The 17,288-nt window shown below is 38.7% G+C and overlaps 1 protein-coding gene across 1 annotated transcript in view; it reads left to right on the plus strand.

Moving 5' to 3' along the window:
- The first annotated feature begins 620 nt into the window (after nucleotides 1-620).
- CSF2RB (colony stimulating factor 2 receptor subunit beta) overlaps nucleotides 621-17,288 on the plus strand; it is a 36,144-nt gene continuing 19,476 nt past the window's right edge. Inside the window, exons 1-5 of the mRNA XM_087723148.1 lie at nucleotides 621-816; nucleotides 2,890-2,986; nucleotides 7,061-7,187; nucleotides 13,109-13,272; nucleotides 16,340-16,500. Of these exons, the coding sequence (XP_087579274.1) occupies nucleotides 2,920-2,986; nucleotides 7,061-7,187; nucleotides 13,109-13,272; nucleotides 16,340-16,500 (519 nt within the window). The 5' untranslated portion in view covers nucleotides 621-816; nucleotides 2,890-2,919. The remainder of the gene's footprint in view (nucleotides 817-2,889; nucleotides 2,987-7,060; nucleotides 7,188-13,108; nucleotides 13,273-16,339; nucleotides 16,501-17,288) is intronic.

The raw sequence follows: 17,288 nt of genomic DNA on the forward strand, positions 1-17,288 counted from the left end.
AAAAATGATATGCTTTGAAACCTCATTTTAATAGACAATTGTGAAAAAAGGACTGCCCAAAATCTCTCTAACCTATTTCATTTTAGTGACTCTAATGTTGCAACTTTTGTCACTTGAATGTTGATATCATTAAGAAATGGTATAAACAATACAATCTGTGCTATCTATGTAAATATCGCAAATCACATCACATTTTTGTCCAATCATTTTGTCCAATAAAATTATACTTTTATTATAATAGAGAGTCTAGATCAGGCATGGCCAACCTTTTGACTTGCCTGGGCCACATTGAGCGAAGAAGAATTATCTTGGGCTGCCTATAAAATATGCCCTAGAGTGTAAATATGCCATATAATGTGTAGGAAAAACAAACTTTGTTTTTGAAGTCTTCTGGGGTCACATGACTAGCTGCAATGTGGTCCATCGACCAAAGGCTGGACACCCTGCTATAAATTGTTCAATGAAATACAATGCTTTTTAAAAAATGTTATGCAATTATTTTAAACATGAAACATTTAGTTTCTCTTCCGTAAGCAAAAGAGATGTTGAAAGACTACTTTGAAAAAAGGAAACTACTTTGAGAAAAGGAAAACAGAAAGAAACAAATGAAACTTCACCAGAAACTGATCAACATGCAAACTGTATGGTTAAGCGATTCACGTTTCATTCATCTTTGGAACATTGTTGAAGATTCCTGTAGTTATGAAAAGTTTTAATTGGCAGTGGTGGTAACATGGAGTAAAAACCTTAATCCTTCATTACTAATTGTATTGTTTAAAACTATCAGCAAAAAGAAGAGACGAAGTAATTGAGAAGGTGAGTGCTTATTATTAATTAATAAATATTGTTATGTTTTTAAAGGTTTTCCTTAACAATTTTTTTTCTCTCTGAGAGAAAATATCCATCCATACAAACTGCTTTTATTGCTGTTTTGTGTATGTTTTCATGAATGTCTTTGAGTCAGTGTTGATTCCTGGCAACCGCCTAGACAAAATTACAGAATTACACAAGTGGCTTGCCATTGCCTGCTTCCTAGGAATGAGAATGAATGACTGGTCCAAGATCACCCAGTTGGCTTTGTGTTTAAGGTGGAACTACAACTAATGGTCTCCTTGGAATTGTCTGAATTAGTATAGGGTTTCCTGCTTGAGCAGGGGGTTGGACTAGAAGAACCCCAAGACCCCTTCCAACTCCGTTATTCTGAGAGGTGAATAAAAAGGTCAAATCCAATCTAATCATTTAACTGACTGTATGACCAATGTAATAATTTTAAATTTATTCGCTGCCCATCTCCAGGGAATTCTGGTCATCATTCAAAAGTAAAGGAGATATTTTAAAAATATTAAATCAAGAGAGTTTACTCTATTATTTGCTCTAATAACAAAACCCACAAAGTTTTGGACAAATAAACAACCCTCCTGGTGGGGAAGTGAACACAAGTACGTTCCTTATTGAGATCTGACAGCTAATGGAGGTTGAGGGTCAGCCTCACAGAATCAGGGACTAAACCATCTTATGGTTTAAAAACTTTGTGGGTTTGTGGGACAAATAAACAACCCTCCTGGTGGGTTTAGTGGGTTTAGTGTCATGTCTAACTGGCCTGATCTGGAATTCTAAGATACATATATGGAGAATTTCTCTGGGGGAGAGATGTGGTAAGTCTACTGTTTTTGTCTCTTCTATCTTTTCTCGTTTCTCTCTATAAAAGATGACACTGGTCTATGATATAAAGAGAAACCAGTTCAGTTCTCTCTGATGGTAGATAATTAACCTTAGAATTGTGATTCTGCCTTTCATCTGTGCTGATCTGGTTGGAGGTTTTAAGGCTAACTATCTTTGAAGAAACCCTGGAAAGTGGAAAGGAACTTGAGAGTCCATAGAAATTTTATTTTCTTTTTGTTTTCTTTTTTTCTTTTAATGAATGGATCTAATGGCAAACTTTCTTGGCAAATAGGTAGCTCAATCTCCCAGTCTTGGTGATTTTGTGGCAAAAAATGTAATTTGTTAAGGAGCAGCAAGGGAGTGTGGGCAAACGAAATGAAAAAGAATAATTTGGGGAATTAATCAAGTGGAGCATTAATAATTGCACTGAATGTTTTAATCTCATATTCAGCAGGGGAAAGAGCAGCAATAGGAAATCATTCAATAGTACCTTGTTCAGGTAGAAAAAGAAATGGAAAACAAAACTCAATGGGGCTATACTAGTGAGATTTATAGAGGCACAAATAGAGTAGAGAAGAAAAAGGAAAAAGAAATCTGAAAAAGAAATTAGCCAAAAATAAAGAGAGAAATAATGGGAAATGGGAAAGAGAAATTTGGGGGAAAAATATCCAAACAATCTATCAAAAAGTGATAGAAAAAATTCAGAAGAAAAGATATAAGACATATAAAAAGAAGAAAAAGAGAAAAGAAAATTTAGGAATAGGAGTTTAGTAGAATGATATGATCTAGTAGAATGAAATGAAATATTGTAAACAAAGTAATAGTATGTTTTAATTAGGATGTTCTGTGAGCTATATTAATACTTCTAAATGAGTAAAGTGATTATGTCAGAATGCTGACCATATAAAAATTGAATTTGAAGACGTATTACTAATAGAAAACAGATGGAAAAGAAATGATAAGATGGTTTATTTTTAAAGAGAAGGAAAATGATATTGTTTATAAATGTTAAAAATTAGAAATAGGCAAATATGAGAAGAAAAGCAATATGGCTAAAATTGGAAATAATGTAGAATGAATTATGTGTTTGTGGCAATGTTAAAGGGTGAACCTGGACAACATTCTGTTCACAAAAGCATTTTTTATTATGTAACAAAATTAAAATAAAAAAACTTTTTATAAAAAAATAGTACTTTGTTCAAAAAAAAAGTTCTATCTTGCCCACAGGTGAGTTCTTCAGGCAACAAAGAGTACTTAATGAACATGAAGCTCTACAGCATTGTTCTGATTTTAAGCCTCACTGTTCTCATCATTGAAGCTCGAGGTAGGTTTTCTATTCATACATTTTACTCTTCCATCTTTGCTCCTTCTCATCTTTTTTCCTTGATAAAGAATCAGGAGGTTCTTAAGATTAATAGTCAGTCGCAAGCCTCTCCATTATCAATGAAAAGACTGTGTCCTTATCTGATAATGGGAAAACCATTAGGAAAAAAACAAAGCCATTATGTACATGGGGTAAATTGATGCCAAATACAGTACAATTCAGTCACTGGAATTCTTCTTAATAAATCTTGCCATAAAGAACTATGCAAGATTCATGCTTGGAAAGATTCTCATTCAGTTTGAAGTCAGACAGATGGTGACCAGTGTCCCCTCATAAATCACTGGAAGTTAGATCTAAAAGACTTTCTGGAATCCTAGCAATGTTGTGGTACCCTGATCTCCGAGATATTGTTGTTTCAAAAAAGGTGGATAAATAGAGAAGACTCACCATCATAGTCCCTCATAGCAACATTCCAGAGAATGTTGGCAACTCCCTTCTGAGGTGGCAATCACAGAGGGATTTCCTGCCCATCCACTGAAAATATTTTTGTAGCTTTTTGCTGATAAACTGATTAACAAAAATCTCGACTGTTTGTGGGTGGAAGTCAATGTGGTAACTGAAGTAATGTCTTGCCATGTCAGCTAGGATTCTGATTCTGATGGATGATGCTCTTTGATACATCCTCAGCCATTTATGGGCTGGAGCCATGTCCCACCTAGCTCTTATGTGGAGCTGGAGAAAGTGACAAGCTGAAGCTGGGAAATTATCAAAACATTACTCCAGCAAGGAATGGTGCCAGCCAGATTTGAATAAGATTATAATGTTCTTTTTTCTTAAGAGGCACTCCTTGAATTAACAACTATTGTCTAGTGAGGAGATATGGAAAAGAATGGAAAGTGGGTAGATGTAAACTATCAAAAGAAAAGCATGAGTTGGTTGACAGTTTAGCTCATAAATGGCTATTTAGAGAGTTAGAAAGAAACTTGGGAAAATCTTTTTAAATAATTCAGAGAAATTCCACCTTAATTAACACACTGTAAAAAAAAGTGGGAGGATTCTTTTATAATTTGCAACATTCTTACCTATCTTAAAGATACTTTACTGAAATCTGTGTAGCTCTTGGTTCCTTGATAGTGTCAAGCCCTTCAACTTGCATGGGGCTTGACAATATAATTGCCACAATAGATGACAATAGTTGGGATCTGGATGAGACTAATGAGCAGACTATACCATGGATATAATATTCTTCTGGACAAACTGCAAAGGCTTGAGTTTCTGCTTTAATGGGTAGTTTTAAATGGTGGTTTTATGGGACAGAGATTCTCTCCCCCCTCAACCACCAATCTTCAACATTAATATGAATGTACTTAGAATGTCATCTGGAAGTTCAAGATATAGCACCATTAGCATACAGATGATACTACACATTTGTGTAAACATTTGTCATTGGAAATTGCCAGAATTGAATGGGACAAAACAGGCTTAATCTGGATCCAAATAGAATAGCTTGGTTGCTTTGTGCAGTGATGTGCTTTGCCAATTCCAGTACTGTCTCTTGATAAGGAAGCTCGGCCCTTTAAGAAGCTAGACTGTAACTTGAAGGTTCTTCTAAATTTGTGGCTGCTATTGGATGGGCAGGTGGACTCTCACAAACATTTTTGTCTAGCTTTGGATGGCTTATCAGTTGCAGCCCTACTTGGAGCAAGAGAGACCTTTGATGACTACTCACTCCATTGTAATTACTTATATAGACCACTGTAAGATCCTCTACATAGGGCTGCCTTTGAAAACCATCCAGGGGATTAAATTAGGGCAGAATTTGATGGCCGATTTGTTAGCTGGCACTCCTCACTATGAGCATATTACATCAATGTTGTGAGCTCTGTATTGGATGTCAATTGGTTTCTGGATATAATTCAATATGTAATTCAATAAAGCCTACAAAGTTTGACAGCTGGATACTTCCAGGGCTGTCTTTTTTGCTCAGAATCAAATTGATATAATCTAATTCCCCACGTCTGTGAAGTAATGGATAAAAGTGCAGTAAGGTGCTCAGAAACATAGTTTCTCAGTAGGAGCACCTATGACCTGGAATAGATTTGAATGGCCTCTGATATTATAATTTTTGGGAAGTTATTGAAACGGAACTCTTGCAAAGGGTGTATGGAAATTTAGATGCTTCTGCCTGTGTTCAGTCATTGGAAATTATATTGGTCCACCATATTATATCACATGGTTATTTTGATTACAAAATACAAGATTACAAGATTCTTGTAATGTATTTAATCTGGGTCTAGCTTTAATCTAGCTTTATAACATGGATGTTTTAGTTATATTATTGTATGTCAATGTTAATTATTGGGAATCTGTCTAGATTATAGTGGTATTCAAACACAATAAGTAAATTGAAACACATGCCTAATAAAAGAATGAAGCAAGTTCTCGGCTTCAGGGGACAAAATATTTTCGATCAGCCTTATCTTCCTGGTTTGCTCCCAGCAGAGCTCCTACCCAAAACATCATACAAGGTACAGGGACACCCTCTTCTCCAAAGGGCTGTTTTGCCATTTACACTCTCTGTGAGAAGCCTTTTATTGTAACATTTATGCCTACAGTAATGGGTAATCTGTCCAATTTGTGTCCCTTCTTTTGGGATGTCTATGTGACCTTGTTATGTCCAGTCATGACCCGTCAAAACTGCGGTCCACTAAAGCGCGCCCGATTAAAGCGCATACCTGACGTCATCAGCAGCGCGACAAATACGACCGCGGAGAAAAAAGGGCGCTTTAAAAAGCGTTTTTAAAGCAAGCCGATTCACATAAAGGTAAGAGTTAGGTTTAGGTTTAGGGTTAGGGTTAGGGTTAGGTTAAGGGTTAGGGTTAGGTTTAGGGTTACGTTAAGCGTTAGGGTTAGGTTTAGGGTTAGGTTAAGGGTTAGCGTTAGGTTTAGCGTTAGGTTAAGGGTTAGGTATAGGGTTAGGTTTAGGGTTAGGTTTAGGGTTAGGTTAAGGGTTAGGCTTAGGGTTAGGTTTAGGGTTAGGTTTGGGGGGGTTAGGTTTACATTTACGCGTTAATTTTAAGTTTACTGCTCACAGCGTGCTGTTTTTGTCGCGCTGTGATGACATCACGTACGCGCTTTCGTCGAGCGCGCTTTAGTCTACCGCAGTTTTGTGGTGGAACCATGTCCAGTTACCTGTCCAGATCACATTATTTAGGGTCACAATCAAATAAGAGAGTTAACATGCATGCATCCAACCATAGGCATTGGCTTTCCAATTTTTGAAGAAAGAAGCTCATATAATTTGAAAGATGCAAACTCTTCCTCCCTGTTACGTTTGTCAAAAGTTCATGGCTACACAAGGCTGGAGAAGAACAACTATTTTTACTTCACTGGTGGCTTTTTTTTTTTTTTGGTTGAAAAAATCTATTTGTATGTTCAGAGCTGGAGAAAAGGTTCACATTCTGAACATCTTCTATCAGTTAGGAGATTGGTTCATACAGAGTCCTTGGCCAACAACTGGAAAATATTAATCATATGAGAGATGAATTGGATTCTAAAAAGTGAATGCTGCACTTAGATCATTCTCTAAGGTTCTGCTCCACATGCTTTCTCATGCTTAAATATGGGCAAGGACAGCTAGAAGCAAGCATTCTCAGTGATGGCCGTTTATCTCCTTCTGGGGTGTACATGTTTATTTTCCCCTTTTGATACATTCAACTTACTCTTCTTATCAGTCTTTCTGGTTATATTATCCTGTGTCTTTCTAATTTTTCTTTCTGTTCCATTTGAATTTTAAAGGGCAATTTTAGAATGGAAAAACTTTGTAGAATGGTATAAAATTAAACAAAATTTCTGTATATGTGTTTGTGTGTATATCTGAACTATCTTTCTCAAAATGGTGCACTTGAAAAAAAACAAGCAATTGGTATTCCTTAATAGTGCTTAAATGCCCAAGTAAATAACATTAAAAAAAAATTTTATATCCATTTCTTGTCATTGCTGCTTTTGCTCTTGCTGAGCAAAACCCGAGACAGCACTTTAATGTCTTTAGGAATATTTTCTTTTTCTTTTTAGAGAGCCATCTGAAGAAAACCTTGAGCTGTTCCAATGACTATGAATCACAAATCGACTGCACCTGGTCTGAGCCTCGGGAGGGAAATGCCTTTGTCAAGATGCACCTTTTTCACAAGCTGGGTGATTTGTGAGTGGCTGAGCACTGATTCATTTGCAAGAATTTGGGGGCACAAAAAAGAAAACGAGGGGCAAAAAGAGGATTTCTAGAGGGGTATAATGCTAAGAGACAGGAGCTCACAGAACAGATACAACTCGCAAAAGAGCAAGTTAGAACTGTATCTCCACTGGTGCTTCACATGTTTTTAATGTTCCAATGTCATTCTTATTTCAAGAAAATAATTCATTCAAGTAAATAATTAACAATAAAAAATTAAACATTCTGTACTTTGGGAGAAAAGAAATAGAAAATAAATGTTAAGAGAAGTACCATTTAAACATAAATAATGTATTTTTAAAAGAAATGTGCCATTTCAGATAGCATCAAAAGGGAATAGATTTGCGGGTTAATGCTTAGAAAATTACCACTGTGTCAACTTGGCTTTCTGAAAGTTATTTTTTGCCCAAGAAAGAGGAAAGAACTCCCCTAGGAAGATTTTTCTTAGTAGTCTTCCTGTAGGGTTTAATTGATGCATAAGAAGACTAGAAGACATCAGACTGCAAGTGAAAGAATTAAAAAAGGAAAGATGGGACACTAAAGAAGGGAAGATGGACTTAGTAGGACATGCTTTTCATACATTCCAGTTTATCTCTGGAAACTTTGCCGAAATTTTCTTCTCCCCAAACAAGAAACCTTAATATAATTCCACTTTAAAATATACTGAATGAGGAATAGGGAGGGAGGAGGAAGAGGAGAAAGAAGAGGAGATGGCAGCAAAGGAGGAAGAATAATAATATTAATAATTTTGATACAGAATTATGCAGACATATCATATGGTGGATTGATTTATCTATTCCAGTTTATGGATTTTTTTCTTATGGCTAAGTTAAAGAGCTACATACCTCAATATTAGACAATATGTACTTTTTTGCCCTCACTGGTGACCTCTGTCCTGCCACAACTGTAAAATTGGCGAATGATCTGTGCTATTTTTTAAAATACATACAAGAAATTTCAAAGAAGGATTGTTGGATTTCCCCAGTTTAGTTTCTCTCTCTCTCTATGTCATCAGTTGCTCAGAAAATATCTATCACTTATTAGTAGAAAATATCTACTAATAATAGCTGATCTATTATTGATCTAATATATACTAACCCTATTTCTTGGGTTTACCTCACTATGCTATCAACAGCACAGTGGTTAGAACACAGTATTGCAGGCTAACAGCCTGACAGGACTCGAGGTTGATTCAGCCTTCTCTCCTTCCAAGATTGGTAAAATGAGGAGCCAGATTGTTGGGTCAATATGCTAACATTATAAACCACTCACAGAGTGTCCCAAAGGTACTTTTTCAGAAGTCAACTGGACTTTCTTGTTTTTCCTTTGAAGACTTTTTGCTTCTCATCCAAGAAGCGACTTCAGCTCTGACAGGATAGTGGGAAATGGAAGGATTGATATTCCTTGCAGACAGCTGGTCGTTTGCATCCTTTTAGAGGGTCGTTGAAGCACTTGGAGGTTTATCTCTGCCCTCAGGGTCACCTCCCATTTTTTTCCCTTTCTCTGGAAAGTGTTGTAAAGTGTCACAGTGTTGTAAAGCCCTGTGGAGCAATATATAAGTCTAAGTGCTATTGCTATGGCTATTGCATTGGTGAGGAAAATGTGTCACAGTGAATCCATCGCAAATTCAGTGTTGGGGTAAGAAGGGAAACAGTACAGGTAATCCTTGATTTACAACAGTTCTTTTAGTGACCAAAGTTACAATGGTGCCAGTGGGGCATTCAATTTTTTTTTACTACTGGTTCTGTGGGCATGCCTTGGTGGGTGTGGCAGGGAAAGGATACTGCAAAATCCCCATTCCCTCCTGATCAACTGGGACTCGGAAGGCAGAGAATAGAAGGGGGAGGAGCCAATCAGAGGAGGTATTTACTGGTTCTCCAAACTACTCAAAATTTCCACTACCGGTTCTCCACAACTGGTCAGAACCTGCTGAATACCACCTCTAAATGGTGCTGAGAAATGTGACTTATGACCCTTTTCCACCCTTACAACCATTGAAGCATCTCCGTGGTCATGTGATCAAAATTCAGATGCTTGGCAATTGACTCATATTTATGATGGTTGCAGTGTCCCGGGGATCATATGGATCACGCTTTGTGACCTTCTGAAAGCAAAATCAACGGGGAAGCCGGATTCCCTCAGCAATCTTGTTGCTAACTTAACTACTGCATTGATTCACTAACAGCTATGGCAAGAAAGGTCAGAAAATGAGGCAAAGCTCGCTTAACAAATGTCTCCCTTAACAACAGAAATTTTGGGCTCAATTGTGGTCATAAGTCAAGGAGCACCTGCACTGCAAAACGGTACAATTCAGGATGACTGAAGGCAAGGGCTGGGAGTCGGTTGAAGAGAACACCATGAGGAAAAGTGATTGTTGGGAAATGTTTGTGCTGCAGAAAAAAGAGATTGTTGGGAAATGTTTGGGCTGCAGTGAGATGAAAGTAAAGAAAGCTCTAAGGCTGATTTCAGGCAAAGTGCTTCTTTCTCATTGCTCTCCCCTTAATGGGTAATCTATATTGGGAGACATCTTTGAACTAAGGAGTGCTATTGATTTTGAAGGAACTGATGGTAGGAAGTACTTCTATCTCTCTAGTAGCTACCCAAAAGAAGTATGTAAGAACACGAGGTCCAGGCTTGCTGAATTAGGGCAGGGTTCATGAATGCACCTTTTTCTTTCTCTCAATAGTTAGTCAGAGGTCTCTGGGGTGTTTTCCAGAAGGAGAGGGAGACGTAGCTGTCCCCTAAGACTAAGAGCCCTTGATAGAACTTTCTATCCCAAATTTATCTGATACCATTTCAAAGCCATTACCGGCTATCATCTCATTTTGTGGTAATGAATTCCATAATTTTATTTATGTGCTGTATAATTTTTTTTCTTATTTATTCTAAATCTCTTCACTGGTTAATCTTAGTCATCCCTATTCACTTTCTCTAAATCATGCATCATTTAATAGAGTCCAATAATTCTCCACCCTAATCATTTTTCCTCCTAAGCTAATGAGTCACAAATGTTTGAACCATTTTTTGGTCTTAAAAAAAACATATTTTTACTATTTTTTTTCTTAATGTAAAATGCAAATAGAAATAAAGGCAATGGGACAAATGGAAAGGGGGGAAAGGAAAGAGGAAGAGTGAATAAACTGAGGAAAGAAAAAGGAAAGAAGGAAACAAAAAGCAATTTCTTTGGGTGCATTAAGATACATAATACAGTTATAACATCCCATGTTTACTTATCTAAAATAGTAAACACTAGCCATTTCTATAACCCTGACCTACTTAGTTATCAAAACCCAAAATCAAAGTTTCAATTTTTTTTGCCTTTCAATCAGAAAGTCCAGAAGCAAGTGGAAACAAAGCTATTTACATTCTTATCAGGGGTGGGTTCTGGCAGGCGCTTACTTGTGTGCGCTCTGGGCGGGCATGCAGAGTGCAATAAAAGTTGTTCTGCGCATGCAGAAAAACAAGATGGCGGCACCTATGGTGGCACCCAGATAACCGGTTCAGGGGCGTGGCAGGTCTGGGTCACTGCCGGTTCCAGCGACCCAGTCTGTCAAACCACTACCGGTTTGTCCAAACCAGTCCGAACCAGTAGGAACCCACCACTGATTCTTATCCCTAATGAATCCAATTAACTTTGCCATCTCCAGTTATATTATCTTTTCAATCCATTCTTCTAATCTAGAAATCTATATCTCTTTCCATTTTTGAGCATATAGGATTATTGCTGCTTTCAATAGATGGATGGATGGATGGATATAGAGATAGATAGATATAGATAGAGACAGAGACACAGACAGGATAAAGATACAGATGTATGTATGTATGTATGTATGTATGTATGTATGTATGTATGTATGTATGTATGTATGTATAAACAAAGTTCCATTTCCCCCCATGTCCTTATCTAATAATCCCAAAAAGAAAATATTTTAGTTTCCATTTTAAGAATTTTAAACCTTCAACAACTTTCCCCTTTCCAATATTTCCTTGAGAGAGCGAGTCTTCGGATGAGAGGTTTTGCTGTTCCCAATCACTGGCTTGATCCCTTGATCCCCTGAAGACACGATAGGCTAACTCTACCAGGTGAAGAGAAATAAAAGGCTGTGACACCAGTTGCACAAGGAAGAGATAATGTCTGAATGCTGTACAACAGTTAAAAATGTTTAAAGTTGGGTGGTGGTGGTGAAACCAGTGGTTGTATTGAAAGTTGTATTGAATAGATAGATTGTTGTCCAATCAAAGCATTTAGCTAACCCGAAGTGTTGTGTTTAGTTCTTTCTCCATGATTAGAAATCTTGTTCATCTAGCTCTCTCTACATCATGGGTGTCAAGCTCAATCGTGTCACTGGCCAGATCGTGATGTATCGTGAAGTTTTGTGCCCTTGTGGAGCTGGGGTGGCCATGGCCTGCACGTAACATATCCAGCCTGTGGGCCTCCAGTTTGACAGGCCTGCTCTACTTGATTGGAAATCATTGTCAACAGCAGCTTGAGAATTCTATTCAGATTCAGTTACACATGTGTGGGTTTTCCAATGAATATGTACGTGTGATCATGAGTATGTAATCATGCTTCCTTCACCACCTATTATTTATAGTTTGAGGAAATACAAGTTGAAGTTCCCTATTGTGGAGATGAGAAAATATAGTTAATTAACAATGGAGAAGTGGACACCATCTGTCCTTTTGTTCTCCTTCAGAAAATGAAGAAGTGGTGTTTCAACTATTATGTTCTGCCTCTGATACTCTAAAAGAGGAACTGTTTTTCAATCTACCAGGGAAGGGGGGAAAAAGCAGGGTGACAAAGAGGAGTGGGTGGTTATGTAATATTTCACATATGAAAACCAGGAATATCTGTGACAGTTTTCCTAGAAGTGGCAAAAATTAAACTGTAAGAGATTGGTTGTTCTACATCAATAATTGTTTTCTTGTTTAATTGTTTTCTTTATTTTACCCATGTTTTCCCAAAAATAAGACTCAGTCTTATTTTCTTTTGGACTCCGAAATAAGCACCAGGGCTTATTTTGGGTGATGTCATTTCCCCCCCCTCCCCATGTATGGGAGACGCACTTCTTTTGTTTCCTTGTGGTGGGGCAGGAGGCCGCGTGGCATGCCATTGCTGCCACTGTGAGGCAGGGTAGAGCTGCCTCATGTGCTACGCACTGGCTTACCTCAGCCCCCCCCCCCCCCAGCCAGGTCACCCACACCCCAACACTTGCCTCACCTTGTGGCTGTGGCTCCAGCAGTCCCATCCAGCAGGATCCCACATGGCTGGCAGCCCACTTCTTTTGCTTGCTCGTGGCCACAACAGAGCAGGAGACCAAGTGACACAACGATGCTGAAATCATGAAGCAGTTGTCGGGGCTTGGATAGCCTGGCTGAGGGATTGATGCGGGGCATCTTGAGCACCTCCGCCTCCCACACACCTCACCTAATGTTGATGGCACCATGAGCAAACAGATGGAATGGGTGGGCAGCCAGTTGCACAGGCACTTAAGTAGGGTTTATTTTGGGAGTAGGGCTTATATTAGGCTCATGCATAAAACATGCTATGGATTATTTTCAGGATAGGTCTTACTTTGGGGAAAACAGGGTATATTGCTTATTCCATGGTCTGAACCCCAACCATTTTAGATTTAGATTTTTTTTTTTTTTAGATTTAAATTTTATTTGTATGCTGCCCTTTTCCCTGAAAGGGACTCAGGGCGGCTCACAACTCAAAGGGAGGGAAACTGTCTGGCTTGATGAAAGAATTTTGGAGAATTTGAAAGCATGCATATTTCTTTATTAACTTTGTTAGTATAATTAAGGTATTAATTTAATTTTGGAATTATTCATATTGCTAATGTAATGTGATGTAATGTAAGAAACCATTGCTTTTTTTCTGTTGCTTACAGAAACCTCACAAAGATGATCTGCAATAGCCAAAAAATAGACTCTGAGATACATTGGCACTGTAGGAGGAATGATACCTATTTCCATTCTGCCCAGACCAATATGTTCATTTTCAAACCTGATGAGAAGTTGGAAATCCAACTGAATGTTGACCTCTTCAAGAACAGTATGTATCTGCATATTCGTGTGAAAATATTCGGCATCCACCTTTCTCTAATCAAGTAGAGAACATCTGACCCAGTGTTCTGCCTCAAGCAATTTGAAACAATTTAAAAAGGGGGCTATCATGAACAGCTGCTGAAAAGGTAGTTTCTGTGACAGTTCAGTTTTAGTTTATTGTATTTATATGCCGCCCTTTCCCCCCGAAGGGGACTCAGGGCGGCTCACAACTCGAACCGGGGAAGGGGGATACAGACAAAAATTTAAAAAACAAGCATAACAATATATAATTTAAAACTCACAGCAGTCATACCATTTGAGACGGGGGCATCAGCTCTTTAGCCCCAGGCCTGTCGGAACAGCCAGGTTTTGAGGGCTTTGCGGAAGGCCTGGAGGGTGGTGACCACTTTGAAGTGCTGCAACTCCAGAATGATCACCAACTAAAGCATCACACTCAAGGGACTTTTTCTTGCCAGCTTAGTTGTTAGGCTGCATGGTGAAGAAATCACAAATAGAACCCAAATCTTATATTCCAAGAATTAGGTACAGATAGTCCTCGACTTATGACCAGCATTGAGCCCAAAATTTCTGTTGCTAAGTGAGACATTTGTTAAGTGAGTTTTGTCCCATTTGACGATCTTTCTTGCCACAGTTGTGAAGTTAGTAATACAATTAAAAAGTGACTCTGACTTCCCTATTGACATTGCTTGTCAGCAAGGACGCAAAAGGGATCATGACCCCAGGTAACCCTGCAACTATCCTAAATATGAATCAGTTGCCAAGCATCTGAATTTGGATCACATGACCATGGGGCTGCTGCAATAGTTGTAAGTGCGAAAAATGGTCATGACTTTTTTCAGTGCTGTTGGAACTTCAAATGGTCACTAAATGAATTGTAAGTCGAGGACTACCTGGGTAGATACTTAAAACTGACTTCCAAGCACAATGGTGCTCTATCCAGAAGACGAATTGTAGACCAAAGCTTTTCCACTCGCTTCTCTCAGTATATTGTTGGGAAATTTCCAGCTAGGCAAGGAGGAGGGATCAAGTGGGAGTTAGCCTTGAGTCATTGGACAGCCACAAGAGACCTAGGACTGCCCCCCCTCAAGCTCCATGGAACCATAACTGTTTCTAAGGGAAGGCAAGCAGTCTGGAGAGATTCTTCTAGTATAGGTAGAACACAATGAAAGTCACCTTGAACCTTTCATGCGTGGATCTGGTTGCTGACGTTAAACTCCCGGCTCACACCTCTCACTCCCGAGGAAAGGAGTAAGTTTACCAGGATGGTCTTGGACTGACAAGCAGTTGCTGGGTTGACTCCTAATGTGATGGATTCTTTGCTACAGCCTCAGAAGAGGATGGAGATGAGGTCAGGAACTTAGTGGCCATGGCGCTTCAGTTGGATGAGCACCAAGTCCAGAATGCCCCACTGCTGGCAGCGCCGGCTACTCCTCAGGAGTTCCAGCTGCGTAGCCAATTTTGCTGGGCTACCACGGAGGTTTGTCAGAGAGATTTGTGGGAGAAGCAGACAAGATAAAAACCTTCATTGCTCAGTGTGAGTTGCTAAGGGGAACCCAAACTGCAGTATTCCCTATAGAGCACACAAAAGTGTCTTTTGTGTTAAGCTAGTTAATGGAATTGGCAGCTAAGTGAGCCCTGCCAATCATAGAATGAAACAATCCAGTCATGGACAATTACCAGAACTTTATGGACAGATTCAGGGGTCATTTTGGAGACCTGATAAAAAGTCGTAAGAGCCAAATGCAACATTTGGCAGCTCAGACAAGGCAACAGAAGGGTGAGGCTTTACATAGCAGATTTCAAGTTCTTGGCAGCAGATGCAGATTCGAACGAAGCAGCCTTGATAAACCAGTTCAGGCAGGGACTACACAACAACATCTGAACTGAGTTGGTTAGACAAGGAATTCCATGGAATTTGGAGTAGTTTGCTCACTTCCTTTTGGAGGAAATGCAAGTGGAACTAGGACAATGTAATGGGCCCGGTCCTGGGTCGTACTTTGCGAGGTTTCTCTCCTCATGCCACTCACAGCTAATTTGGAAGAGGGCTGTTGTGGGTGGGGAGGATCAAGAGAGTAGTTAGCCTTGAGTCATTGTGCAGCTGCAAGAGAACTAGAACTGACCTCCTTGTCTTTCCCCTCCTCCCCAATTTCCATGAAACCTTTCTGTTTGCTCCAAGTGAAGGTGAGCAGTCTGGGGCAATTTTTTGTACTATAGGTCAGTGGTCTCCAACCTTGGCAACTTTAAGACTTGTGGACTTCAACTCTCAGAGTTTCTCAGCCAGCTTTGCTGGCTGAGGAACTCTGGGAGTTGAAGTCCACAGGTCTTAAAGTTGCCAAGGTTGGAGACCACTGCTATAGGTAGATCAGCTTGAACCTTTCACATGCAGATCTGGTTGCTAGGGCCTGGCAGTATATGTGAGAATCTTACTATCCTCTTTATTTAACTAGATGCTTTCTTACAATCACGTTGGAGACTGACCCCATTCTTTTCATTACTTGATCCACGGAATCAGATGGCATTCCAAGCTTGCATTGTTAGACTCAGAATACCGTTTTTCTTTCTCCATATATATGGAACATGCAGAAAAGTTACCAATGATCTGACAATCAAAGATTTTGACTGTTCCATCTAGCTGCTTATCTTATTTTTCTGGCTATGACAGTGATATTTTTTAACCGCATTAAATCTGTCGGGCAGCCTTCCCTAAGTAATGCCTTCTAGATATATTTAATTGACTCTCCTATAAATATCACCAAGCATGACTATTGGTCATATTGTAATTAGTACTGAAATCAAACACACCTGGGGGGCGGGGGGTGGGATCAGGTTAGATAAAATTCTTGATATACTGTTGTAAATGTACAGAAAACTGATATTTGATGACAGCATCCTATGTTTACAGAGAAGAAGTTTTTCCTACTAACATTTGTTTTTTCATATAACCATTTAAGGGCAATAATATTGGTCTTCTATATTTCTGGACAGTATTAGTAAATACGTGACTTTCATATGGGCAAGAATTAACCTATGGCTTTCCCTCATTTTTTCTTTAGTTCAGCTTCCGCCACCTGAGAAATTAAATGTCACTGCCACCGAAGAATGTGATTTCCTGCTAGAGTGGAAAGCAGGTGGAGAAACAAACAGAAATCACTTGTTGGAAAGCCTTCCCCTGGATTTTGAAATAAGCTATAAAAGGACTTGGGAAATTTGGGAGGTATCTATAGTAATCCTTATAATCACATAGTTACAGTGGTTTTGTTTATGTTGACAATATATTAGGAAACTAGAAGTAAGCAGTGGATGTCTTCCACATCAAAAATAAATTAAGTTTTGAATGGAGTTTAGAGAATGGATTATCCAACCGTATCTCAAAAATAAACCAACAAATCCTAATCTTATGATACCTTGAGCCTCCCTCCCTCCCTTCCCTTCCCTTCCCTTCCCTTCCCTTCCTGATAGCCCAGAAACCCTAACTTCTTTGAACATTGATCTTTTAAAAGTTTGCCAAATAAATAATGTAGCTGATAAGGCTATGAGCAGGCATGAACTCTAAAACATTCTCAAATAAACTTTCACTCCATGAGTAGATTAATCAGATACTGAAGCTTACTATATTTATGAAAGTTTATTTTGAATATAGACAAGCCACAATCTGATGCTTGTAGGTAGTATTTGGTTCCTGAATCAAGTTCTGTAGACCCTAGACCACTAAAACTGAGCTATCAGCATTCAATAATGTCATGATGAACTACAGCGCATAACAATTTATATTTTAAAAGAAGCCAACCATAAAATAAATATAGAAAATCCCCAGTATACTTAAATACAAGCATTTTATTTTTGAAATACCCCCCTCCCCCAAATTTGTCCACATTCTCAAAAATAATGAGAATAGGAAATAATGTTCATTTATTTATTAAATGTTTATAGCCATTCATTTGCAAACATGAATCTGGGCAGCACACCCATAAAAATAGTTAAGAGGAGAAATAAACCTTTCTA

The sequence above is a fragment of the Thamnophis sirtalis genome, unplaced genomic scaffold, assembly GCF_051295495.1.
Source record: "Thamnophis sirtalis isolate CommonGarterSnake01/CBP01778 unplaced genomic scaffold, rThaSir2_p1.2 scaffold_9, whole genome shotgun sequence".
NCBI lineage: Eukaryota > Metazoa > Chordata > Lepidosauria > Squamata > Natricidae > Thamnophis > Thamnophis sirtalis.